Raw genomic sequence first — 27888 nt, 5'->3', positions numbered from 1 at the left:
TCTGCTATTGGCTCACTGTGTGACCTGGGCAAGTCATTTAGGCCACTTTTTCCAAATTTAACCCAATTTAATATTGGGTAACTTCATTTTTGGTAGCCTAAATTGGAAAACGTAGGGTCTCATTTTTAGAAGTGAATAGCACTCATATTTTCAAAAAAAGGCAATAAGAGATGCAGCTGCTCCATGACTCTTAAAATCAGGCACTACATATCTGAACTTAGGCACCTAAAATTTGAAGCACCCAAAATTAGAGTCTGTTTTGAAAATTTTGGCACAAACTTCTATGCATCTCATTGGATACAAGTATTATTATTATATTCAGCATTACAAACAGCACAATATTCAAACACCTAGTATGTGGTGATGATAGCATGATAAATTGTATTTATCTAGTTCCTTTAAACTTCTTATATACACTCTGCCCATTAATCTATCACCACTTGGATTACAATTAACATTCCAAACCTCTGGCATCTTCCAGCAGCCACCAATTTAAAAGTAATAAAACAAACCAAAACACTTATAAGCTTTTCTACTCAAGAGTAATGCTGCCATCGCAAATTTATGACAATAAATCCTTTACCTCTTATCATACAGTCTTGTATTGTCCTTCTTTCTCATATAAGCCCAGATCTTGCCAGGGTTTACATACCTGTCTAACTTTCAGCACAAGTAGTCTCATTTAAATCAATGTGACTACTCACATACATGAGATTAAGTCCTTTTCTGGACTGAGGACACCGTGCCTAGCACTTGGCAGAATCAAGCCCTAAATAAGACAGACAGAGAAACAGAGACAGACAGATGCACACTTATTAGGCCTGGTCTACACTAGGAGGTTATGTTGAATTTAGCAGCGTTAAATAGAATTAACCCTGCACCCGTCCACACAACGAAACTATTTAGTTCGACATAGAGGTCTCTTAAATTCGATTTCTATACTCCTCCCCAACGAGGGGAGTAGCGCTAAATTCGACATGGCCATGTCGAATTAGGGTAGGTGTGGATGGAAATCAACGTTAATAGCTCCGGGAGCTATCCCACAGTGCACCACTCTGTTGACGCTCTGGACAGCAGTCCGAGCTCAGATGCTCAGACCAGCCACCAGCCACACAGGAAAAGCCCCGGGAAAATTTGAATTCCTTTTCCTGTCTGGGCAGTTTGAATCTCATTTCCTGTTTGGACATCGTGGCGAGCTCAGCAGCACTGGCAACGATGCAGAGTTCTCCAGCAGAGGTGACCATGCAATCTCAGAATAGAAACAGGGCCCGAGCATGGACTGATCGGGAAGTCTTGGATTTGATCGCTGTGTGGGGCGATGAGTCTGTGCTTTCGGAGCTGCGATCGAAAAGACGGAATGCAAAGATCTACAAGAAGATCTCAAAAGCCATGACAGAGAGAGGATACAGCCTGGATGCAACGCAGTGCCGCGTTAAAATCAAGGAGCTGAGACAAGCGTACCAGAAGACCAAAGAGTCAAACGGATGCTCCGGATCCTAGCCCCAGACATGCCATTTCTACGAGGCACTGCATTCCATTCTGGGTGCGGCCGCCACCACTACCCCATCACTGACCGTGGACTCTGAGGATGGGATATTGTCGACGGCCGCTTCCTCGGAGATGTTAGCAGACGGGGAAGATGAGGAAGGTGAGGAGGAGGACGAGGCAGTCGACAGCGCTTACAACGCTGATTTCCCAGACAGCCAGGATCTCTTCATCACCCTCACAGAGATCCCCTACCAACCGTCCCCAGGCGTTAACCCGGACCCTGAATCAGGGGAAGGATCAGTCGGTAAGTGTTTTAAACATGTAAACATTTATTTTGAACAGAACAGGAATATTAAGAATGGGTTTTTCATGATTTGTTTGCCCTAGGCGCTTAACGTTTTAGTCCTTGGCAGTGCAACTACTGCAAAAAAATTTAACAATGTCAAGTTTATCATGATTAGTTTGCCCTAGGCACTCTACTTTTTAGTCCTTGCCAGTGCAGCTACTGGAAAAGAAGGTCTATATGTCCTGGGATAGAGCTGAAATCCTCCAGGGACATCTCCACGAAGCTCTCCTGGAGGTAATTGGAAAGCCTTTGCATGAGGTTCCTGGGGAGAGTGACCTTATTGTGTCCTCCGTGGTAGGAAACTTTTCCTCGCCAGGCTATCATCAAGTACTCTGGGATCATTGCCTTGCACAACATGGCGGCATTTGGCCCTGGTTTTTGCTGGCTTTCACGCAGCATGCGTTCTTTCTCGGTCTCAGAAATTCTCAGCAGAGTGATGTCGCTCGTGGTGACCTGCTTAGAATTAGGGGAATGTTACTATTTGGACTGCTAGCCTGTTCCTTTACAGAACTGTCATTGGAGATTTACTGCCATGCGGTGGAGGCGGGAGAGGGGCAGCATACAGGAATCTTTCCCAGGGACAGCCACGAGGGGGTGGGACAGGGGCAGAGTTCGTGCTTGCCGGATTGCTGGCAGCAGGAACTGCCCAACGATAGGAGCATTGCTTTGAACGTGAAAGGAGGGCACTGCTCTAATTTAAGTTTTAAGCAGCCAAAAGTCTACGGCTTACCATGTCAGCCTGTTACCCGAATTCCGCTGTCCTGCCCCGCTTGTCTGATCTCCACTGCAAGACCCCAGGCACTGAATGCAAAGGCTGAAAATTCGACCTTGTCCTGAGTGTGCATGTGATAGGTGCTGTGCATAGTCTTGTTCACAGAGAAAGACTATGTTCATTGTTCACAAAAAATTATCTTTGTGAGGAATTCACTCCTTTTTTCCCATCCCACAGCTGCGACTGTCTCCCGACCTACCCTGGCATCCCCCTCGCAGAGGCTGGCGCAGATTAGGCGGAGAAAGAAAAGGACACGGGACAACATGTTCTCAGAACTTATGGGCTGCTCCCGAGCCGATGCGGCCCAGCAGACCCAGTGGAGGGAGAACATGTCGCAATACCAGCGAGCACACAGTGAATGGGAGGAGAGGTGGCAGCAGGAAGACCAGCAGGCGACTCAAATGCTGCTTGGACTAATGAGGGGAGCAAACGGACACGCTCCGGCGCCTTGTGGATGTTCTGCAGGACCGTAGGCAGGAGGACAGAGCCCCACTGCAGTCTATCTCTAACCGCCCTCCCCCGCCACAAACTTCCATGCCCCCCTCACCCAAAGTCCCAAGAAGGAGGGGCGGCAGGGGCCGTGAAAACTGTCACTCCACCCCTGCAGACTGCTGAAGTACCTGAAGGCTCTCATTCCCAAAAATTTGCTAAGTCCTTTCCTTCCCACCTCACCCAAGCCCCCGTCCCAGTTTCATCCCCTAACTGTGTAGTTGCTAATAAAAGATACGTTTCTGTTAATTACTGTTTCCATCATGTTCTTTTAGGGGAGAGTGTATTTGAAGGAGGGGAAGGGGGTTGGTAATTGGAGAGGACAGTCACCTTTACCAGGGTACAGACACGGGGGCAGGTTCAGCAGAAAGTCACACACACATTGCAGTCACTAGGCACCCTGGTCAGTCTGGGAGGTGGTTTTCATGTTCTGTGAGGGGGGGAGAGGGTCGGGGCATGTGACTTTGTGGCGGGGGAGGGCGGATAGAGATTTTATGCTGCGGTCCTTATCCTAGATCACAGAGCCACGCAGCACGGGATCTGTAACAGTCCTCCCCCGCCACAAAGTCACATAGCCCCCACACACAGAGTCCCGAAAAGGAGGGGTGGCAGGCTCCGTTGAAACAACCAGTCCACCACTGCGGACCTCTCTAGGAGCAGGAGCCTGTCATTCCTCGAGTTTAGAAGCGTTCTTTCCATCACTACGCCCGCTCCCCACCACAGTCTGCGTCCCAGTTTCAACAGTTTACCGCGAAATCCGTAATAAATAAAACGGCATTCATTAACAAAGTTCCATTTATTTTATTTTTAAACGTGTGTTGGAAGGGGGGGTGCGGGGTAAACGGGGTATGTAGCTGGAGAGGATAGTCAACAGTAAGTGGGTAAAGAAACGGGGGCAGGTTCTGCTTCTCTTTAAACAAACTTAATAGTCACAGGTTACCCTGCTCACTGAGGAACCTAGCTTTCAAAACCTCCCAGATGCACAGCGCGTCCCGCTGGGCTCTTCTAATCGCATGGCTGTCTGGCTGGGCGTAATCAGCAGCCAGGCTATTCACCTCAACCTCCCACCCCGCCATAAAGGTCTCCCTCTTGCTCTCACAGAGATTGTGGAGCACACAGCAAGCTGCAATAACAATGGGGATATTGGTTTCGCTGAGATCAGAGCGAGTCAGTAAGCTTCTCTATCTCCCCTTGAGACGTCCAAAAGCACACTCCACCACCATTCTGCACTTACTCAGACGGTAGTTGAAGAGTTCTTTTTCAGTGTCCAGGGCACCTGTATAGGGCTTCATGAGCCATGGCATTAGCGAGTAGGCTGGGGTCCCCGAGGATCACTATAGGCATCTCCACATCCCCAAGAGTTATTTTCTGGTCCGGGAAGTAAATACCTTCCTGCAGCTGTCTAAACAGACCAGAGTTCCTGAAAACACAAGCGTCATGAACCTTGCCCGGCCATCCTACGTTGATGTTTGTAAAACGTCCCCTATGGTCCACCAGTGTTGCAGCACCATTGAAAAGTAGCCCTTTCGGTTAATGTACTGGCTGGCCTGGTGGTCCGGTCCCAGGATAGGAATGTGAGTTCCATCTATAGCCCCACCGCAGTTTGGGAATCCCATCGCGGCGAAGCCATCTATGATGACCTGGACGTTTCCAAGGGTCACTACCTTTGACAGCAGTAGCTCAACAATTGCGTTGGCTACTTGCATCACAGCAACCCCCACGGTAGATTTGCAGATGCCAAAGTGATTCGTGACTGACCGGTAGCTGTCTGGCGTTGCAAGCTTCCAGAGGGCTATGGCCACTCGCTTCTGGACAGTCAGGGCTGCTTGCATCCGGGTGTCCTTGCGCTTCAGGGCAGGGGACAGCAACTCACAAAGTTCCAGGAAAGTTCCCTTCCGCATATGAAAGTTTCGCAGCCACTGTGATTCATCCCAGACCTGCAGCACTATGCGGTCCCACCAGTCTGTGCTTGTTTCCTGGGCCCAGAATTGCCATTCCACAGCATCAACATGACCCATTGCCACCATGATGTTCACGATGCGGGGTCCCGTGCTTTGTGAGAGGTCTGTGCCACTCTCAGACTTCATGTCCTCACCGCACTGCCATAGCCTCCTCGCCCGATTTCTCCGCATCTGCCTCTGGAAAAGGTGGATGATAAGGTGCGAGGTGTGGACAACGGCCATAACTGCAGCGATGGTCACAGCGGGCTCCATGCTCGCAGTGCTGTGGCGTCCGCACTGTCACTCACCAGAAAAGTGCGCAAACTGATTGCCCGCTGGCGCTTTCAGGGAGGGAGGGCGGGAGTGACGGTTGGATGACGACAGTTACCCAAAACCACCCTCGACACATTTTTTTCTCCAGCAGGCATTGGGGGCTCGACCCAGAATTCCAATGGGCAGCAGGGACTGCGGGAACTGTGGGATAGCTGTCCACAGTGCACCGCTTCCAATGTCGACGCTTGCCCCGTTAGTATGGATTCACAAAGTCGAATTACTGTCCTTAGTGTGGAAACACATGTTCGACTTTGTAATATTGATTCCACATATTCGATTTAAGTACAATCGAACTACTCTCGTAGTGTAGACATACCCTTAGAGTGGGTGCATATAGCATCCCACCATAGTTAATGTACAATATCAACTTCCATTCTAAATCTCCTTATTCAGCTCCTCATTACTACTGTCAAATTTATTTTGGGCTGAAGTTTTCCACACTTGGTCTCATGCCAAAAGGGGCGTGGGTTGTGTTTTTAAAGTCTGAACAAATTCAGTTCAGTCATTTGGAATTATCTAAGCATTTGAAAAATGTACCTTTCCCATATATTCTGATTAGAACTCAGATAAGTACACTCTGGTTTCGGATTAATTTACCAGATATAAATGTTCAAAACTTTAAAATTACTAAGTCAACTTTCTCCTAACTCAGCTTGTTCTATAGAACTGAGACTTTAAAAAAAATCAAGCCAAGTTTAAAGAAGATAGCTTCAGTAGCATTACATGTTCATAATATTTAAATCAGAAACAAGGAACATTTTCTAAAAACATATCTAAAGCTAGGGCAATTTATAACCTGAGGCAGGTGGCTCTAAAAAGTATTAGGTTTCTGAGTTGGAACTGATTGAGTCCACTGCATTAGTGATATCTCAGACTTAAATATTCACTTTCCTCTCTGCTTGTCTTTTCCCCTGAATAGCTGAAGATATTCAGAAGACATCAGATGTCATTTCTGAGTACACTATATTTCTTCCTATGTCCTTTACTGAGTTAAACTGAATCTACTTTAAAAGGCTTGGGAACAGCACAGATACTAACACCTCATCCCAGCCCCAGCTCTGATGAGGGTCCTTAAAAAGAACATGTGCCAGGAAAGAGAAGAGACCCACAGGCCGTCATCAAACTTCCCTGTGCTGCATAGTTCCCGAGGGACATATGTCCCTAACTCCCTAGTAGGGAGAAAGAACAAATAATTTAAAATGTAAATATATGACAGAAGTGTACATATAGTGAAGGAGAAGGAACTGAGATGGCACATTAACCCTTTCAATACCGCCAAAATATATATATACACACCTCTACCTCAATACAACGTTGTCCTCAGGAGCCAAAAATCTTACTGCGTTATATCAAACTTTCTTTGATCCACCGGAGTGCGCAGCCCCGCCCCCCTGGAGCACTGCTTTACCGCGTTATATCCGAATTCGTGCTTTATATCAGGATAGAGGTGTACTTGTGTGTGTGTCCTGGCAATAGCTTTTTAACGGAATATTTGCTTGTTCATTCATCAGTTTACTTGCTCCCTCCCCGCTCAGGTCCATCACAATAGAGGAAAGCATTCTCTGGGTGTCTCTGGAAAGCCAATCAGCAGTAAGAACAACTAACTCAAGGTACCCTCCTACATGAAAGAAGTAAAGGGAAAAACTAAGCCTGCCCCAGTGGGACAGAGGAAAGATTTTCTGAAGGAACAGTGCAAGACGACACAGTTTTTCCTTTAATTTTGGATTATCCTCATCATTATTTTTGAAATGGTCTTTTGTAGTTAGACACTCTTGATATCCTGAATTAAGCTCTTCAGGTGAGGGACTATTTGTTCTGTGTTTGTACAGCACCTTGCACAATGGGGTTCTGGACCATACTGTGGCTCCTCAGCATTACCACCACACAATTATTATATTATTAAAGGTCCGAACACATTATAGATATTCCCCCCTCTATTTCTAGAGCTCAGCCTAGAATCTATCAAAATAGTTTTAATGAATACAACAGGAAATGGAGAAAAGCGGAATGTAATGAAGGGTTCACAAGAATTCAACCAAATAAGCTAAAGAACAGAGTGAAATTAGTTTAGGCAGTTAGTTATTACAGTTACCCTATGGAACTCACATCTGCATGACATAATCAGGACAAGGAGTGTAGTAGGATTTTATAAAAAACAATAGACGTTTATATGAACATCAAAAATATCATCATCTGCAGTTACACAAGCAAGGATAAACATTTTCAAGGGTTATCAACGCTCATGCTTTAGGGCAAAGGCAATCACTGATTTCCTGGAGTTAAGAAGCAGCTTCCTCCATAGCCAGCTATGACAAAATGATATTAAGCATATTCCTTTGCTCCCAACTCTGCCACTATAACCATCAAAATAATAAAACAATTTTCCTGCTCTATGGAAAATATAAAGTAAAATTAAATTAGAAGTCTAAAACTTGTGCTAATTCTTTGTCATGGGAAGAATGGTTACAGATTTTAGCCCATAACAATAAAATTTTGATTTAGCATAAAACAGGTAGTAATTGCTTACCAATGTCCATAGTCTATGTGCTGTCGAATCAGTGTGTGAGGTTGAACTGTTCCATACACATCCATTTCAGGCATGTTCATATCATCAATAAAATAAATCAACTTCTTGTTTCCTACGGGACCATAGTTACGGCCAGCTTTTTTCTCTAGGCTTTTCTCAAGAATCTCTAAAATGTTATGAAGTATATGACAAATAGTTATAATACTTAAACAATGCAGAGACTAACAATCAAAAATGCATAATTAATTCACTCAGGGAAAAATTACATCACTTAGGGACAGATTTTTAAGCAGCTAGTTGATTTCCCTGGGAGTTAGGCACTTAGGCACCTAATGAGATTGTCAAAAGTGCCAATCTACCTCTTTAGGTACCTAACTACCTTTAAAAAGCTGGCCATTAGGTCCCAGTCATGCGAAGTGCTGTATGTGGGCTGACTCCTGCACCTTGTGAGGAAACCTAAGGAAGTCAATGAGGCTCTGCGCAGGTACTGGGGTCCATCTATGCACATCACTTTGTAGGACTACAGCATAAAACAAACCCAAATTTTCCAAGACATCCACTGGAAAGAACACAAAGTTGACAGAACGAACAAACCAACAACTAGCTGTGCTGTTTTTGAAAGGCGTGTTAGAATTGCAGGCTGTTCCCTTAAAATTAAAGTGTTTCCTGGTCCTGCTTGCAGGCTACAGGGCTCTGTAGGAAAGCATACATTCAGAGTCAGTCTGGAAAGAGCCAGCTAACTGCAAGGTGGGGTGAGTTGTGCTTTGTCTTACGGAACAGCCTGCTTCCCTTCTCTCTGTTTTTGGTTGTGTGTGTTAAAATTCTAGATTCTAAGAATAAAAGTAGTGTTAGACTGCAAATGTACTAAAAGAGTATTTTATGTTTTTATTTAACTTATCTGTTTGTAAGCCATGAACATAAGTCAGCAAACTAAGCCAGAGTGTGATAATTCTATTTCATCTTCACAGCATTTATATTTCTTAGGGAGAAGTAGCATCATTAACGTCTGAAGCTTAATTCATTAATGTATGTAAAGTGTATTGTGATCATCTGGCTGAAGGCATCATAGAAGTACAAAATATTATTTTTCCCCTTTTACAATTAAGTCTGAAGCCTGTTAAAATCAAATATCCAACACAAACCTGCTGCTGCTAAGCCACTGCAGTAAAAAAGAATACAAGCAGATTAAACCTCTTTCGTGGATATTCAGACTATGTAATTGATGGGTGAGGGAGACAAAAAAAGAATTATGTACAAGCTGGAAAATCTAATAATTCATATATCTGATGTAAGCATATGTGGCTTTGTAATAAAGGTAATAGAATTACCATTTAAAATGGAAAAGCTAACTCTTGGATTGCGCAAGTCATTTTTAATAAATATACTGCACAGCAAAATGAGTTTAGAAAACTACAGTAATTCATCTGATTTGAGCAACATTCCCTAAGGAGATAGGCGCCTTAGTCCTTTTGTCAATCTCGCCCGAACTGTCACTTTAGGTGCCTAAATCACAGAATCAGGCTTCACTGGGATTCACAAAGCCCCCACTCAACTGCTCCCAAATCTTGACGGTGCCTAACTTTTTCTCATGCTTGCTGTCTCTCTGAGCCAATGATTCTTTCATTATTTATCCACATAGGAACAGCTTCACCATTTTGAGGGGGGGAGGGGAGAGAAAAAGAAAGACTCTGTAGTCAGGTGGTTAGATCCAGGATCCAGTCCCCCATGCTCCGATGATTAAAAAAAAAAAATTTACCGTGAAACAATTTCAACAGGAGAGTGGGAGGGAATCCAACATCAGAATATCCCACAACCCAGTGGCTAGTGCACTCACCTGAGAGATTCCAGGACAGCATCACAACCATGAGGGTAAACATTATGAGGAAGCTCCTCTCCTCCCCCCTTGGCTTCTTGTCAAAACTGCATAGGTGCCTAATGCCAAGAGAGAGTCTTAGCAGCTGAGAATCCCAAGTAGAGGGAGGTAGTTTGGACTTAAACAATGAGGAGTCCTTGTGGCACCTTAGAGACTAACAAATTTATTTGGGCATAAGCTTTTGTGGGTCAGAGGGGGCGGGACTTAGTACACACCCCTCAGCTTGGCATCTCCCTTAGGCAATTTTAGGCACAGAGCCACCTAGCATGCTGGCTTTTGTGAATCCTATCTGAGTTGCCCATCTCTCCTCATTCTTTGTATAGGGAGCCAGGCGCCAAACTCAAAAACTTTGTGAATCCCAGTGATTTTCTAGACAAATCCCAGGGATATTCACCGGGCTTAAGTTTCTTTGTGAATCTAGTTCATAGTGTCATTACTGATTAGCCTTCCAAAGCACCTGGGGAACCATTCCTATATCCTGAACAGTTCTGGCTTCACACCCTCACATGATAAATGGATCTGGACTATTAAAATAATCTTCTGAATTTTAAAAACATACTAACGTTGTAATGTATTCATAGAAAACATGAAAATAGTGAAATATGTTTGTTAATAATTAGAACATATAGCAAACTAATCACTATTTAGTTTAACATTTCCCAAGACGAATAGCAAATAAACAATGATTATAAAACTTTTTCAATGCATATAAGCATGAATGACAAGTTTCATACAAAAGCACTTCAGAAAACAATCAGGTAAGCATCTTTCTTAATGAAGAACATTAGGCTGATTATATGCACAAATCAGATCATTGCCCATGCAAATTATCAGAATTACCCATTTTCACGAGCAATTACTTGATTTATATGTACAGTTGTGGTACAGTTGTGGTAAATGTGTGTGCATCTCATTTGTTTGAAAATGTGACCCAAAAGGCACATACTTGATGTTTGAGAGTTACTGTTTTTTCACCTGGATTATAGGGTTCATGAGAGCAAATGAGAATGAATAGGATAACCTTCTCTAATTCCTTATTTAATGTATTGTAGTGTTCCTTCATTTGCATTGGGCTGTGCAGTATCTCTGGATTAGAGCAGAGAGCAAAATGTAAGAATTGGCATTGGACTTTTAAAAAAATTCTACCAGGTTTTTAGGATTGCCTGCAAGCAAGTGGAAATAAACTATATTTGTATAGGAACACATGAATGCAATGTACCTATGTGTGGGTGTTTGATATTACTGTGATTCTGACTTATATTAGTTAATTTTGTTTCTTAAATAAACAGCCTGAAAAAAATCCCCTCACAAATAAGTCACGTGTTACAGTTTCCAGCAGGAGATGGTGCATCGTGGTGTTAGCTCGCTTAGTTTCTTGGCACAGGGAGGAAGTGCTTCATGTCTGTCAACATGACGACCAGACCCCGGAGAAGCTGTTAAGCCTACCGGAGAGAAGCGACCCAGAGGAGCTGCCAAGCCTACTGCTCGACGAGTACCTCTGAGGAGCCCATGGTGCTTGATTCCATGGAGGATATCGACCAGATGCAGGTACTGCTAGAGGGGAGGTAGGAAGTAGCCCGGGGGCAGCCGACCCTAGTCTGGCTGCGGCACACCCAGAGCCAATGTCAGTGTGTTGCGGCCAGGATCCCCACTGACACAGCAACAGGCCATCCGAGGGGAATTGCCAAAAAGTCGGATATGTCCGGGAAAATAGGGAGGGAGGGGTCATGGGGCTTGGGTTCCGGCTGGAGCCACTGGGGCCAGCAGCTGCTCGGCTTCCGGTCGGCGCCGCTCGCTCTGCCAGGGCCGGGGCCGGGCCGGAGCTGCTCGGCCGGAACTGGGGCCTGAGCCGAGCCGGCCGGAGCCGCTGGGACCGGGGCTGCTTGGCCGCCGGCCGGCGCCGCTTGCCCAGGGCTGGCGCCGGGCCGGAGCTGCTCGACCGGAACCGGGGCCCGAGCCACACCGGCCGGAGCCGCTGGGACTGGGGCTGCTCGGCCACTGGCCGGCACCGCTTGCCCAGGGCTGGGGCCGGGCAGGGGCCAGCGTGCTGAGCTGGAACTGGGGCCGGCGCCCCAGGACCTGAGGCGAGCCGGCGACGCTGGGGCCAGAGCCGGCCGCCGGAGGGAGCCACTCGGCTGCGGGGGCCGGACTGGGCCGCGCCTCCTCGCGCTACCCCCACAGCCCCAGCCCCAGCTCCAGCTTACCTGCTGCCTGCCTGCTTCAGGCTTCCTGCGAATCAAATGTTCGCAGGAAGCAGGGTAGGGGGAGGAGCAGGGGGGCAAAGCGTTCAGGGGAGGGGGCGGAGTTGGGGAGGGGCCGGGGCCCCGTGGAGTGTCCTCTTTTTGGACACTTAAAATATGGTAACCCTAGCTCAGCCCCTGCCTGGGGGCCTCAGCCCTTGACTGTTTCCTGCCTCACCCGGCTAGTTCCCTGACTCAGCGGACCTCAGTAGTGAGGCAGCCTAGCTCCCAGCCACCCCAGAGAGGTGCCCCTAACAAAACCCCTCTACTGGTCCCCCAAGGGAATCCCATGTAGTAAGTTCAGCTAGAAGGACGGCTGCTGAGTGTGGAGGAGAGATGTAAACAAATAACAACTGAGGTTCATTGAAGGATAAGTCTCAGATGCAGAAGAATCTCACAATCTTTGTAGCTACATAATCATGGGATTGGGAAAAGTCTGCTGTAATTGTGATGCCTCTGGCCTTCTGCTTCAAAATCTTTAAGGCCAAGGCCTGCCTTTTGAAAGAAAAGGTGTGCAAGGGAAAAATTTCAGAATACTTCCCTACTTTATCTTGCCTTTCAGCTGACATTTTTTTCAATGTTGCTTAAGGGATTTGGATGCCTAGGTCCCATTAAAATGAGTGGAAACTAGATGTTCCAATTCTCTAGGCAGTTTTAAAAAATATTTATTTCCAGCAATTGGTTTGGGACCATAAATAATTGTTTGCAATAGTAATACAAGACAGATACATAATGAATTAAAGTAAATCACTGCAATGTATTGTATGTGAAAGAACGCAGCTCTAAACAAGACCAGAAATCACACAAGAGGCAGTAACATTCTAGGCTAATGACAGAATTGAATTCACAGCTGGTTGCAAAAAAGATCACATGCTGTTGAAAAGGAAGGTAAACTTGTTTCCATACCTGTCCTGTGATACTCCAATAGCTGAGATTAGCTGTGGGACTGAAGCGGATTTTCCCATAATTTAATTGTGAGGGGTTACTGGTAGAGCATTTTCAATAAGGGGCACTTGATTTTCGAACAGCATTGGAGATAGAAGAGCTCTAGATAAGCCATGGAAGTGCTTGTTTATTTTACATTCCTTTTCTAAAATTCCTAAAAACAAGACTGATACCTGTTTTTAAATGGTTATTTAAAATCTGAAGGCATTTGCCTAGTTTATAAAGAATTTTATTGGTCCAAATTCCTTTAAAACTTCTGTCCTGTATAAACTTAATTTAATGACAACACCTATTGATGCAGACTAACTGCTGTGGTATTAATGACTGGTTTGGAAACTCACCAAGTAAGCACTTGTGACTTTGACTAAGTATTTAGTTTACTTAAGAAGTTTCCCTGCACAAAGAATACATAGCCTTCAACAGCAGTTGCCTAGGAGTTCCTTTCATCTGAATCTATTTACAAAGGAAAGTGTTATGCCTGTGTGCTTTAGTACCTTGTTCATGGTTTTCTGCTGCAAATGGTAAACAAATCCCAATGAGATAAAGATATCTGATCCTTTGTGGGGCAGATCCTCCATTAGAGAAGCTATGACAATTTAGATCAGCTGAGGATCTGGCTGTGTGCGCGGTGGGGAGGGGGCAAGAGAGGGAGGAGGAGGGAAGAAATCAAATCTCTCCATCCTGCTCTTTGCGAAAAGTACATTAATCCATCCTAGGGTTCAATGTTAACTTGCATTTAAGAATATTTCAGAGAACAGTAAAGTAAGATGCGAGGTTAACTGAAAAATAACTCAGTTGTTTAGCTGGCTTTAGTACAGAAGTATTCAACAGAAGCCAGGAAAAAACCTGGGTAAAATCAATGAGAAAATATTAGGGCTGCCGATTAATCACAGTTAACTCATGTGATTAACTCAAAAAAATTAACCGCGATTAATTGCACTGTTAAACAATAGAATACCAATTGAAATTTATTAAAGATTTTTTGATGTTTTTCTACATTTTCAAATATATTGATTTCTATTACAAATTGATTTCTATTACAGAATACAAAGTGTACAGTGCTCACTTTATATTATTTTTTATTACAAATATATGCACTGTAAAAATGATAAACAAAAGAAATAGTATTTTTCAGTTCACCTCATACAAGTACTGTAGTGCAATCTCTTTATCGTGAAAGTGTAATTTAGAGATGTAGATTTTTTGTTACAAACTGTACTCAAAAACAAAACAATACAAACTTTAGAGCCTACAAGTCCACTCAGTCCTACTTCTTGTTTAGCCAATTGCTAAGACAAACAAGTTTGTTTACATTTACGGGAGATACTGCTGACTGCTTCTTATTTACAATGTCACCTTAAAGTGAGAGCAGGCATTAGCATGGCACTTTTGTAACCAGTGTTGCATGGTATTTACGTGCCAGATATGGTAAACATTCATATGCGCCTTCATGCTTCGGCCACCATTCCAGAGGACGTGCTTCCATGCTGATGATGCTTGTTAAAAACCTAATGCGTTAATTAAATTTGTGACTGAACTCCTTTGGGGAAGAACTGTATGTCTCCTGTTGTGTTTTACCCACATTCTGCCTTTTATTTCATGTTATAGCAGTTTTGGATGATGACCCAGCACATGTTTGTTTTAAGAACACTTTCACAGCAGATTTGAAAAAACGCAAAGAAGGTACCAATGTGAGATTTCTAAGGATAGATACAGCACTCGACCCAAGGTTTAAGAATCTGAAGTGCCTTCCAAAATCTGAGAGGGACAAGGTGTGGAGAATGCTTTCAGATGTCTTAAAGAAGCAATACTCTGATGCAGAAAACTACAGAACCCGAACCACAAAAAAAATAAAACAACCTTCTGCTGGTAACATCTGACTCAGATGATGAAAATGAACAGGCGGTGGTCTGCTCTCCTTTGGATCATTATCGAGCAGAACCCGTCATCAGCATGGACGCATGTCTTCTGGAATGGTGGTTGAAGCATGAAGGAACATATGAATCTTTTGCGCATGAGGCACGTAGATATCTTGAGACACTGGCTACAACAATGCCACACGAATGCCTGTTCGCACTTTCAGGTGACCTTGTAAACAAGACATGGGCAGCCTTATCTCCTGCAAATTGTAACCAAACTTGTTTGTCTGAGTGATTGGCTGAAGTAGGACTGAGTGGCCTTGTAGGCCGTAAAGTTTTAGATTGTTTTATTTTTGAATGCAGTTATTTTTTGTACATAATTCTACATTTGTATAAAGAGATTGCACTACAGTACTTATCTGAGGGGAATTGAAAAATACTATTTCTTTTGTTTTTTACAGTGCAAATATTTGTAATCAAACATAGATATAAAGTGAGCACTGTACATTTTGTATTCTGTGTTGTAATTGAAATCAATATATTTTAAAATATTGAAAACATCCAAAATATTTAATTAAATGGTATTCTATTATTGTTTAACAGTGCAATTAATTTTTTTAATCACTTGACAGCCCTAGAAAATATACTCACTGGAGGTTTTTAAGACCCTAGTGATAATCCAAGCCATTGGCAGTAACAGACTGCATAAAATTTTCACTGAAAGTCTAGATTAGGTGACTTTGACATTTTTGAAATTTTTACTCCACTGACTAATTTTGATGAAGTTTCCAAAAGAGGAAAAAAACATTTTTTATCTTACTGTGAAATTATAAGAATTCAGCTATTAACTTCTCTCTAATGCTTTTCTCAGCTTTGTACATAGTGACTGATGCTGCTCTCCTTCCTAAGTAATTATATCATTCCAGTTCATGCTTTCTGTAAAAAGAGGAGGGCTACAAGCAGCATATCCATTAACAGCTGTACTCTCCCTTGGCAGAAGAAGAAGAAGAAGAAGAAATGGGCAGATATGGTCAACTTTCTAAAAAGATTGTCTGATTTCTCCTATTCATCAGCCAGAACAACTGTCATAAAGCTGAGCCTTGCTAAAGCTTCAGGGAATTAATTTTATATTCGCATTTTCTAGCTTTTAAAGAAAATATTCAAACCTTAATTGTTGCTCTTCAGGACTCATCTGTTTTAACTCTAAAGATCCATTCTAATGGCCTTCCATTTCATGCAAGACTGGTGCCACTCAGCATTGCAACGTGAGACCAACCTACTGGACACACATTTTTAATATATCTTTTCAAATTTTTTTTCTCTTTCTACCCTCTCTAAAACCACAAATATTTCACTGCAATGTTATTGAGTGATCATTTGAGGCAGCAGTACTGGAAAATTCTTCCTAATGAATCTCTATCTGTAAAATACTGACCACTCTCAACGCCATAGAAATGGAATCCTATTACTCAGACAACTTCTATCCTTTTGGCTTCACTAAGCAATTATTTGAAGTGGCACATCTACATTAGGCCTTCTGAGGAGCTAAATCACTTAACAACACATACATACATATTATATATATATATATATATATATAAAAATAAGAGTTTTAACATCCCATTACTCATCCTGTAATACATAATTCATGAAAGACATTTTGGTTTGACAAAACACAGACTACTGTACCAGGCAGGCACTTTGTAGGTATGCAGTATCTTAATAATCATATAGGCACCGTTGGTTGAATTCTGATCTCTTCCACCAAAAGAATTATCCAGGTTTCTTATATCGTAATATTTATGAGGGACTTACTTTGTAGCACCGATGACGTAGTGTAGTAGTTGAAGGGAACATTAGACACCGTGTAATAATCGGAGAAAGCAGCAAGTCTATCCCTTACAAATACTGTTTTTCCTACTCCTGCATTTCCAACAAGCATGACTGGTTTGCCTCTCTCCTGCAGCAAATCAGTAAAGTATCTGAGACGTGTGGTCTCAGATGTGTGAACAAGGACTGCCTGAAAAATCGAGAGAGAGAGAGTAGCAACAGTTTTTACTCCTTGCTTAAGTTAATACAACACAGGTGATGTTTTCAGGGTTTTTTTTTTTTTTAAATATTATGGAGATATCTGGTAGTTTGGCCCCAGGTATATAGCTTGGGTGGAATTTTAAACAGGCTTAAAATGGGACATAACTTTCTGTTTCTCTCTAAATGTAAGCAGATTATTGATGAGAAATTTCACACAGGGTTAATTTTTATGCCCTTTGAATGTTCTGAATACTTCATTTCTTTTCATAGTTTTTAATAGGAAGTCTTTGAAATTGAACTCTAGAAGAAATCTAGCCAATGTTTAAAAAAAACACTATCTACACAAAAATTAGTAGAAAGGTTACTGTTGAATAGATCTAGTGCAATGGGTAAGGGCTTTTTAATTTGGATTCATATTAATTTTTGGCTGTTGTTCATCATAACAAAGATAATATTCCATTGGTTGCCAATGGATAAGCTTTCTGCACCATGAGCCCATAAAATCTTCTCTGCCAGATAAACCTTCTTTTCCTCTCCAGGAGATATGCTTTTCTGTCAGACTTTATCCTACAACAAAGAAGTTTCGCGTGGCTGCTAATAGATTAAAATGTTTTTCAACAGCAGCTGCACACTTCTATTTCCCCACATGTCCACCCTGCCTCATAATAATCCTACTCTCATTTAAGCATTTAAAAAACCCTAGGAAATTAATACACACAGAAAATTGTTGAGATTCATTTCAGATAGCTACACATATAACATATCTGATACAAAACCACACAAAATAAGGAAATTAAAAAGGTAAGGTAAGTAGTAGTATATCATTTCTACTCCTCCACCCAGAGGCACACACTTTACCATAAACACAGCTACTGTATATCACAAACCATCCACCACAACCTTTTTAGGAACACCAGCTTTCTATCACAGTCTTAATTAAACCTACTGCTTCCCACCACACCAACTATCCATAGCTATTAGTGTGGAGAGAAGGTAGTTGATGAAAGAGCATGTGCAGAAAGTTGGGGAGGGGAAGAGTTAATGTTGTAATGGATAGTTGTAAGAGTGGCAGTTATGAGTCTGCCACTAGTACAGAATCACAGAACTGTAAGGCTGGAAGAGACCTCAAGGGGTCATCAAGACCAGCCCCCTGCAGTGAGGCAGGACCTATTGCACCTATATCATTCCTGACAGGTGTTTGTCTAACCTGTTCTTAAAAACCTCCTATGATGGGGATTCCCCCACCTCACTTGGCAGCCTATTCCAGAGCTTAACTATCCTCATAATTAAAAGGGTTTCAGAAAATCTAATCTAAGGCTACATCTACACTACAGGGGGGAGTCGATTTAAGATACGCAAATTCAGCTACGTGAATAGCGTAGCTGAATTCGACGTATCGCAGCCGACTTACCCCGCTGTGAGGACGGCGGCAAAATCGACCTCTGCGGCTTTCTGTCGACGGCGCTTACTCCCACCTCCGCTGGTGGAGTAAGAGCGTCGATTCGGGGATCGATTGTCACGTCCCGACGGGACACGATAAATCGATCCCCGGGAGGTCGATTTCTACCCGCCGATTCAGGCGGGTAGTGTAGACCCATCCTAAGTCTCCCTATTGCAGATTAAGTCCATTACTTTTCCACCTTCGGTGGAAATGGAGAACAATTGATCACTATCTTCTTTATAACAGCCTTTAACATATTTGAAGACTGTTATTAGGACGCTGCTCGCTCTTCTTTTCTCAAGACTAAACATAACCTTTTTTTTTTTTAAACCTTTTCTCATAGGTCAGGTTTTCTAAACCTTTTATCATTTTTTTTAGTCTCTTCTGGATTCTCTCCAATTTGTTCATATCTTTCTTAAAGTGTGGTATCCAGTACTGGACACCTCACCAGCACTGAGTAGAATGGGACAATTACCTCTCATGTCTTATGTACAACACTCCTGTTAAACACCCCAGAATTACATTAGCCTTCTCAACTGCATCACATTGCTGACTCATATTCAATTTGTGACTCACTATAACCCTCAGATCCTTCTCAGCCATACTACCACTTACCTAGTTCTTCCCCATTATGTAGTTGGGAATTTTTAATTTCCTAAGTGTAGTACTTTGCACTTGTCCTATAGTCAGTTGATTTCAGACCAATTCTCTAATTTGTCTAGGTCATTCTGAATTCTAATTCTGTCCTCCAAAGCATGAGCGACCCCTCCCCCCATCCACACATTTTATAAAGCACACTCTCCACTCCATTACCCAAATCATTAATGAAAATACTAAATAGTACCATACCCAGGACAGACCTCTGTGGGACCCCACTAAATACTTCCTCCTCTTCCCCCCACCCCCCAGTTTGACAGAAAATCATTGATAACTACTCTGAGTACAGTCTTTCTTTGCACCATACTCAAAAAGTAGTTATCAATGGTTTGCTATCAAACTCGGGAAAGGAGGATTTATATAGTGGGGTTCCACAGAAGTCTGTCCTGGATCCAGTGCTATTAGATAATGTCATTAATAACTTGGATATTGTTGGCCACTTCATTAAACTGACTTTGTGCCTCAGTTTCCTCATCTATGAAATAAAGATCATAATCACTTATTTCATGGGGTATTGTGTCAACTAATTTGTGTTTGTGCAGTGCTTTTATAATGTAAAGCAGTATGCAAGTGCTAACTGTTGTTATTATCCCCAGTCACTCAGATTTAGGAGTATGGAGCCAATAATAAAGATCTACCCAAATATTTATACACCTCTACCCAGATATAACGCTGTCCTCGGGAGCCAAAAAAATCTTATCGCATTATAGGTGAAACCACGTTTTATCAAACTTGCTTTGATCCGCCGGAGCATGCAGCCCCCCTCTTCCCCCCGGGGCGCTGCTTTACCACGTTATATCCAAATTCGTGTTATATCGGGTCATGTTATATCGGGGTAGAGGTGTTATTTTCAGACATCTAAGAGGATATTCAAATCAATGATAAAAATAAAAATAAAAAACCACAAAAAACAGTGTTCATCTATGCATGCCTTCAGTATACATATATTGTACCTGTAAAGGTGTTTCTGGATCCATATCAAATTCTGGAACTTTATCAGTCCAGGGCAAGAATTTCCTAGTCTTTGGGTCAAGATAATAATCAAAAATTGTACCCTGGGATGGAAACTTCACTGCTTTCATCTCCTTGAGCCACCAGCGGCTGAATTCAGCTTGATAATTTGAAAGCTATAAAAATATTACAAATTTGTTATTTTGTTCGTTAATATATTATGGTCTACCGTGTTATGTCTACAGCATGAAGTTCTTACAATGTGTAAATACAGAGGCATATAAAAAAAGACTCAAAACAAACACTGCAGGCACTCAAACAAATGTGATGATTGTTTATAACACCCTAATGCAGTTGTAGTAATCAAGGACACTCAAATAGTGTTTAATTCAGGGCATATGGACCTTCTGACTGAAGTGACTGATGCTCAGCTGGTATCACTCTTTTAAAGTCCGAAATCAGAAGCCATCCAGATTAAACCCACCCGCCTTCCCCATTCCCCACCTCACTGCCAAAAAGTAAGCAGTTAAGTGTAGGTCAAATTTAAATAGTGATGAGATTAGAGGGCTGACTTGCTTCAACCATGCCCTTGCTGTTTTTCTTTACTATCCAGGAATAACTTTCCAGGGGCCAGCTGAAAGAATTCTAAAGAGCCCCAAGACCCCTCTAGCTGTTGAGGTCAGCCTCTTCTTCCAAGGAAAGATTTTTCCCCAGGTTCTGATGGACAGCCTTGATAACAGCTGTTATCAGTCCAGTTGGGGCACTTCCTGCTTCTTAATGTCTATGTGAGTTCCTCCTTTACCTCTTGGACATTATAAAGCCCATCACACATCCACAGGGAGTGTACCTTATTTGTATTAAAATGGAGCCAATTCAGTCATGTTAATCTTTAATACAGAGGTGTGGCTGGGCAGAAATTACGGGACCCAGCAGACATCTTTGATCCAAAAAAAGGTCTTCTAAATGCCTGTTGAGGATATTATCCAACAGAGCATTCCTACCCACAGCATGTGATGGATCCTCACAAAAGGTCTCAGGAATGGTCTCAATTAGAGGAAGGATGTATCATGATGTACTGGAGAGCGTACTCCACTCCCATTTTGCCCCCTTGCAGGTATCAGTCATTGCACTCTGTGAGTGCAGTTAATGCTCCAGGCTAGTGCAGATAATGGTGCTAGCCTCCTACGTGCAGAGAGTCAGGGAGAAAATTGTAAGCTGAGCCATAGTCATGTGTCACCAGAGCTGAGCCGATAAGAGGGAAGTGCCTGTCTCACCCTTACAAAGATAACAGTCTTTGGGGAAGGGACAGTCTTTTTGTTCTGTTTGTACAGTCCCTAGCACAATGGGATCTCGGTCCATGACTGACTCTCCTAGGCGCTACAATACCGAATAATAAATAAGGGCTGTTCTGACCTTCAGATGCTTCATGCCTGCCTCAGATGCAGCATTTGCAGGAGCACCTAGGGGGCAGTGCATCTCTGCACTCCCCAACCACCATTGCTGGCTGAAGAGGTACAATTTAGCCCAATACTTCTTTAATGCATAGCAAAATAATTTGGTTGTGTAAACTGCTCTCTAGCATACCTGATCTTGAAAGAGTGCACCACCAAAAGCCCAAACACAGGCAAAGACGAAGTATATCTCATAGAGCTCTCTTGGGCAGTCAGGAGGCACATTTTCAGGGGTCAGCAAACAATCCAACAGAGAACAAAGAGTCTAAAAAAAAAAAAAAGATGGTGAAGAGCGTGTTCTTTGAATCCTTGCTCCTGCTGAGGGTGGTGATGGTGACTCAATCTCAGGGGCAACATGATGTACTGAGCTGAAGACTAAGTATCCTGCAATCATGACTATATAATGCAAGAAAAGGAGGCTGGCATTTAAAGAAGGAAAAATGAGAAACCACAGTGACAAGATTGTTAGGCTAATTTTACCATTGAGAACTGTGCTGTCTGCTGTATCTTCCTCTCCACTTGTACATTAAACCAAACTAAGTAACACTCTGGCTCTACACAAGGATTCAAGAGTCAGTCAGTCAATCCCCTCCTCCATATGAATAAACCCTACTTAAATGCAAGTACTGCAAATTAAATACACCAAAATAAAAATAGCTTCCACAAGAGCAAACACCAAAAGGCTGTTCCCATAAAAATAGAAATTTCCATGAGTTCTTTTAAACTGCTAAAATGACTACTCGGATTATATATTACTGTATTTTTAATTTATAACATCTTTTCATTTTAGTTTCTTTCTGACACAGAATTTTGCTGCATGGTATTTCTGCTTGTAATATTTTTTCCTGTCTACACTATTTGTACAAAATTGTAAAAAACACCCCAGAATCTCTGAATAGAATAAAAGAAATTTAAGTAAGTTATCCACACTGCCCTTTACTCTGTCATCATTGAAAGATATTTTATTCCATGCCCTTGAAAGGAAAGAGTTAAGAACATCCCATGTGGGACAGGACAGAACCTCTTTGCTGGAAACAATGGGCAAGTCTAAAAACCCTTATTAAGCATTCCGACTATAGAGAAAGAATTCATGTTCAGGAAAATTTTCCAATTTATTCCTAAAGATAAATTGATCAACACACAAAATCACATAACAAAAATACATAAATATTGTATAACTCATTATGCTTTTTGCAGAATAATTTCAAGTTAACCATGCAATCAACTTACTATTGCACGCAGAAAGACTACCTTAAAACAACATTAAGGTTACAAACAGATCTGTGCAGAGAATGGAAGTTTCATTTCAGGAAGGATTTCAAGATTTGGCTTCACTCCAAATTGGAATGAAAACCAAACATTTTGAAATTCTCTGCAAAGAAAAATTCCAAACGTTCTCATTTTGTGTCAAAACATTTCATTTAAGCAAAATTAGAATACATAATACAAATACATTTTGTAGATGAAAAGTAGTTTCAAAACGAAAAATTGAAACATTTAGTTATAAAAATGTCAAAATAGAATGTTTTGACATTCATTGTCAGGACTTCTTTTTTTCTGTCTTTCTTCCAAAACAAAATTTTGGCCAAGCATTTCAATTTCAATAGAACCATATATACCGATGGAATGTGGTTCTGCCAAAATTCCTCCACCCAGCTTTACAAAGATACAAAGTGAAGCATTTGAAATTCAGAAAATGACAAAGTGCAGGTGTATATGTTAGGATGCAGTCTTATTATATGATCACACACTTTTTTTCCACATGAACCCTGCTTCATGATCATTTAAACATGCAGAGTTGTAAAGATGACTCACATGAAAGCTGTGTGCTGGCTGACTGGTGTTCAGTGTTTAGTTTTATCCTCTTCTATCATTCAATAATTGGTACCAATGTCATATTTACTGGACATCAACCCAATGGATTTTTCTCTCTTTATAGGTGTTGATATGGTTCCCACCACTATGGTATTTTAGCATCTCACAAAGGTGGATAAATTTAACAACACCCCTGTGAGGTTGGGAACTATTATCCCCATTTTAGAGATGCAGAATGGAAGCACAGACAGATTAAATGACTTTCCCAAGGTCACACAGGAAGTCTGTGGCAGAGGGAAGATTAGAACTCAGATGTCCTGGATCTCAGTCCAGCGTCGCAACCCATAAATAGTTCTTTTTGTTACTGTGGACCCCAGCAGGAGGACATCTTTGGATCACTGCCTCTTTCCCCACTCCCAATAATTATGGAAAGAAGTGGGACTCCAAAAATGTGTCCATTTTTTACATTTAATTTTTCCATCAAATAAATGTAGAACCTATTAACTTTACACACTTTCCAGACACACACCTATTTTAACAGCTTGCCTTCATGTGCACCAAAAATAAGATTGCATATTCAGGATAGATTTCAGGAATTTTGTTATCTATACTTACTGACCTATATTTTAATATAATTCTAATGCATACCTGCACCATACTATTCTCAGGAATAGGGGTGATAGTTTTAAAGCTTGTTCTGAGCTGATCTAAGCAGGGAGGCACATATTTATCAAAGAGGATAGTTAAATTAGCTTTTTCAGATTGGTGGCTTCTTGTTTCTAACCAACTGGCAACATACCTGCAAAACACAACAGAAAGATACCAGATATTGTAGGGGAGAAGTCCAGAGAAGTCCAACACACAATAGCTTTGCTGAGATTAGAGTCAGGCCCTTGCAACACTACACACTTGTGATGTACCTTTTGTCCACACACAGTAGTGCTTGGAACAGTACACAAGTTCCATAAGCACAAGAGCTGCCATACTGGGTCAGCCACAGTCCATCTTGCCCAGTGTCCTGTCTCAGACAGCAGCCTATATCAGAGCTTCAGGGGGATGGTTAAGAACAGGACAATTATGAAGTGATGTACCCAATCTTCCACTCGTAACTTCTGGTAGTCAAAGGTTTAGGGTCACCCAGTGCATGGGGCTGTGTCCCTGACTATCTTGGTTAATAGCCATTGATGGACCTATCCTCCATTAGCTTATCCAGTTCTTTTTTGAACCCAGTTATACTTTTGGCCATGACAACATCCCAGGACAATGAGTTCCACAGGCTAGTTGTGCACTGTGTGAAAAAGTACTTCACTGTTTGTATTAAACCTGCTGTCTATTAATTTCATTGGCTGACCCCAGTTTTGTATTGGATGAAAGAATAAATAAAACTTCTCTCTTCACTTTTTCCCCACCACTCATGATATCATAGACCTCTATCATATCCCCTTAGTCGTTTCTTTTCTCAGCCAAATAACCTTAATCTTTTTAGTGTCTCCTAGTATTGAAGCCATTCCATACTCCTGATCATCTTAGATGCCTTTCACTGAATCTTTTTTGAGATGTGGCAATCAGAACTGCACACATTATTCAAGGTACGGGTGCACCATGGATTCATATAGTGACACTATGATATTTCCTATCTTATTTTTTTATCCCTTTCCTAGTAGTTCCTAAAATACGGTTAGCCATATTTTCCCACTGTTGTACGCAAAGCTGAAGTTTTCAGAGAACTATAGCCGGTGACTCCAAGTTCTCTTTTTTGGGTGGTAATAACTAATTTAGAACCCTTCATTGTATATGTACAGTTGGAATTATTTTTTCCAGGGTGCATTGCTTTGCACTTATTAACATTGAATTTCATCTACCATTTAGTTGCCCCGTCACCCAGTTTTGTGAGATCCCTTTGTAACGCCTCGCTCTCTGCTTTGGACTTAACCATCTTGAATAATTTTGTGTCATCTGCTGACTTTGCCACTTCATTGTTCCAGATCCATTGCAGCTGCACTTGCTTGAGCAGAGCTCATCGTAACCATTGCATCCCAAGGGGCTTTTGTGGCAACTGAGCAGAGTGGCACCTAACTCTACCCTCTTTCCTTGACCACATCCTCTCCTCTAGGGAGGGCTGGGAAGAGGGTGAGATAACTATGCCAGCCCCAGCCAGCTTTCTGGTTGCTGTCATGCCGCTGGAACAGCACAAAACTGCTGGAGCTATGGCTAGGATTTAGCCTTATATTTTACAGAAGAGGCCATTTGTAAATACAAATATCCAAATTGTATACATGATTCAGTTTTGTCCAGGTTAAATGTAACTTATTAGAATTATTTTCAGTATTGTTCGTAACATAAGATCTAACTGGAAAGAGCATAATATATCTATAGGTATAGAGACACTTACTCAACCTCTAGCTCCTACCACAACGGATAAATAAACTTCCTTACCATGATGCTAATCATGACATGGACCTGAGGCTGGACTAGTCACATGTTTGGAGCTACTGATAAACATTTGGGGGAAAGATCTGATTTGTCCATTGTTAATGCTTCTAAACTCACATTGAGGGATGGAAGTTCAGGAATATTAACCAAATGTTCTCTAAACTGGTATGACCATATTATGTTAGATTGGCCACTCTGATACCTGACTTTTCAGGGTCACCCCTCCCAAACCCAACTCAATACTCCTCAATTGTTACTGTAAGATTAGTCTAGTACTGTATTCATATGTTAATGTTAACCTCCAGTACTTATTTGCCTTGTTGGACATCTTGCATACTTAGACCAACCTCCCACTATTTACATTAAATTCTCATGTTCACTATATTTCTTCTGGGACAACACTTATAATATATGTTTGTACAGCACCAAGCTCAATGAGGACCCAATTTCAATTTCAGGTGAGACTGCTAGGCGCTACTGTAATACAAATTAGAGACATTAGGAATTTCCCAAATTTCAATTTTTCATCAAAATTTATAACTGAAATTTAAAATGTTGACTGCGTGCACACAGTTTTTGTAATCAATTTTCACAGAATCATGACTCTAAAATAAATCAAAGAAGGGAAAAACGTGGTTCAGAAGACAAATGGGAAGTTGATCTGGCACCTCTCACAACTGTACTTTCCGTAACAGGTATCAGTGGAGCAAAACAAGGGGATAGTAACAAAAGGCTAACAGAAGCCTCTAGTGTGTCTAGTGAGTTCACTGCTTGAGACCTACCTCTTGCAGTTGTCAAGCTTGCATTGTAAATAGCTGAGAATCAGATTCAGAACTGCCCAGATTGAGATGGACAAATAAACCAGGGATGTAAAGGATATATAAAATATGGAACAGATAATCCCAATGCTGACAATTTTTAACTGCGTCTGCATGCACATGCATGTGTACAAGTATCTATAAATAGTAAATAATATTAAATTATCATAACTAGAATTAGTCAATCATGTAAATTAATGGATTCTATTCCTATTAAACTAACTTATAATATTGTTTTATCATTGTTTTGAACGTATCTTTAAAAGATAAAATACTCACGGATTCCAACCAAGGTCCTGGGGGTTTACATAAAGAATACCTGCTCTAGACACTGTAGCTGGGGTAGCAGTTTTTAAATGGTGTATCTCAAACAGCAGCCTCATCGACGGAGTCAGAGGGACACGTTCATTGCTGGCAAGGGTCAGGACCTAAACATCACCAGTAAAGCACTGAACAAAAGCAACTTAAGACATGCATTCTAACAAGCACATATCATGAATAGGCCTGTACATATTATACACCTATGTAGATTTCAGGTTTATTTATAACACATATTTGTACGCACGCACACCCTTCAGAATTAGAGTACAGGATTGAGAGTCAGAGGTTCTACCCTTTCCTGTCTCTCTTACTAACTTGATTAGGCAAGTCACTTACAATTTCTGTGCATCAGGTGTAATAATACTTACCAACCTCATAGTAGTGTTGTTGGGCTTAATTCATGAATGCATGTAAAATTGCTTTAGATTTTTGAAGGAAAAGCACTCTGCAAATGCCAATAATTAACCTTAATAATAATTACTATATTTTGGCTGATGCTTTGAGTCATATCTCAAAGTACATTTGTAACCCCCATTACAGATACATATTCACTGAGAGGTGCATATACCTTTACAGTGTAGACAGAATGACTTTAAACATCTCCATTGTGTAGGATCAGGTATGAAAGAGATAAGGTTGTTACCAACTGGCATTGCACTAATTAGCAATAGTGAAGATAAAAAAGGAAGGGTTAAAATTAGGGCTGTTAAGTGATTTAAAAAAATGAATCGTGATTAATCGTGTGATTAAAAAAATTAATCGTGATTAATCGCACTGTTATACAATAACAGAATACCATTTATTTAAATATTTTTGGATGTTTTTCCTGTTACTCACCTTGTTATCATCCATGACAGTATTCAGTGACTCAATCCACATAGGATCTATATCTCCATCTAGGACGATCCATTTTGGCCCATCCTGGGTAATATTAGCCTGCTCTCTTAAAAGAGATGAGAAGAGACCTGCAAATTATGTTTAAATAAAATCCAATCAATACAACCTCTTGGAACAAATATTCCTGAAATATTACTGCATCATTAAAAACACAGGAGATTCTGTAACAATGTAAGAACGGATTTCCTTCTGGTTGCTTATTAAACAGCCATTCAAATTAAAGAAGAAATATGCTCAGTGAGCAGGTGATACAGCAAATTA

General features: G+C 41.6%; 1 protein-coding gene across 1 annotated transcript in view; it reads right to left on the bottom strand.

Moving 5' to 3' along the window:
• DNAH11 (dynein axonemal heavy chain 11) overlaps positions 1 to 27888 on the bottom strand; it is a 294982-nt gene that overhangs the window by 151130 nt on the left and 115964 nt on the right. Inside the window, exons 41-47 of the mRNA XM_034759480.1 lie at positions 27568 to 27695; positions 26689 to 26837; positions 23807 to 23957; positions 21477 to 21608; positions 19895 to 20068; positions 16628 to 16832; positions 7896 to 8061 (exon numbers count right to left, since the gene is read on the bottom strand). Of these exons, the coding sequence (XP_034615371.1) occupies positions 7896 to 8061; positions 16628 to 16832; positions 19895 to 20068; positions 21477 to 21608; positions 23807 to 23957; positions 26689 to 26837; positions 27568 to 27695 (1105 nt within the window). The remainder of the gene's footprint in view (positions 1 to 7895; positions 8062 to 16627; positions 16833 to 19894; positions 20069 to 21476; positions 21609 to 23806; positions 23958 to 26688; positions 26838 to 27567; positions 27696 to 27888) is intronic.

This window comes from Trachemys scripta, chromosome 2, assembly GCF_013100865.1.
Source record: "Trachemys scripta elegans isolate TJP31775 chromosome 2, CAS_Tse_1.0, whole genome shotgun sequence".
Classification (NCBI taxonomy): Eukaryota; Metazoa; Chordata; order Testudines; family Emydidae; genus Trachemys; species Trachemys scripta.
The sequence above is the reverse complement of the archived record's forward strand: the minus strand, read 5'-3'. Positions and strand labels throughout refer to the sequence as shown.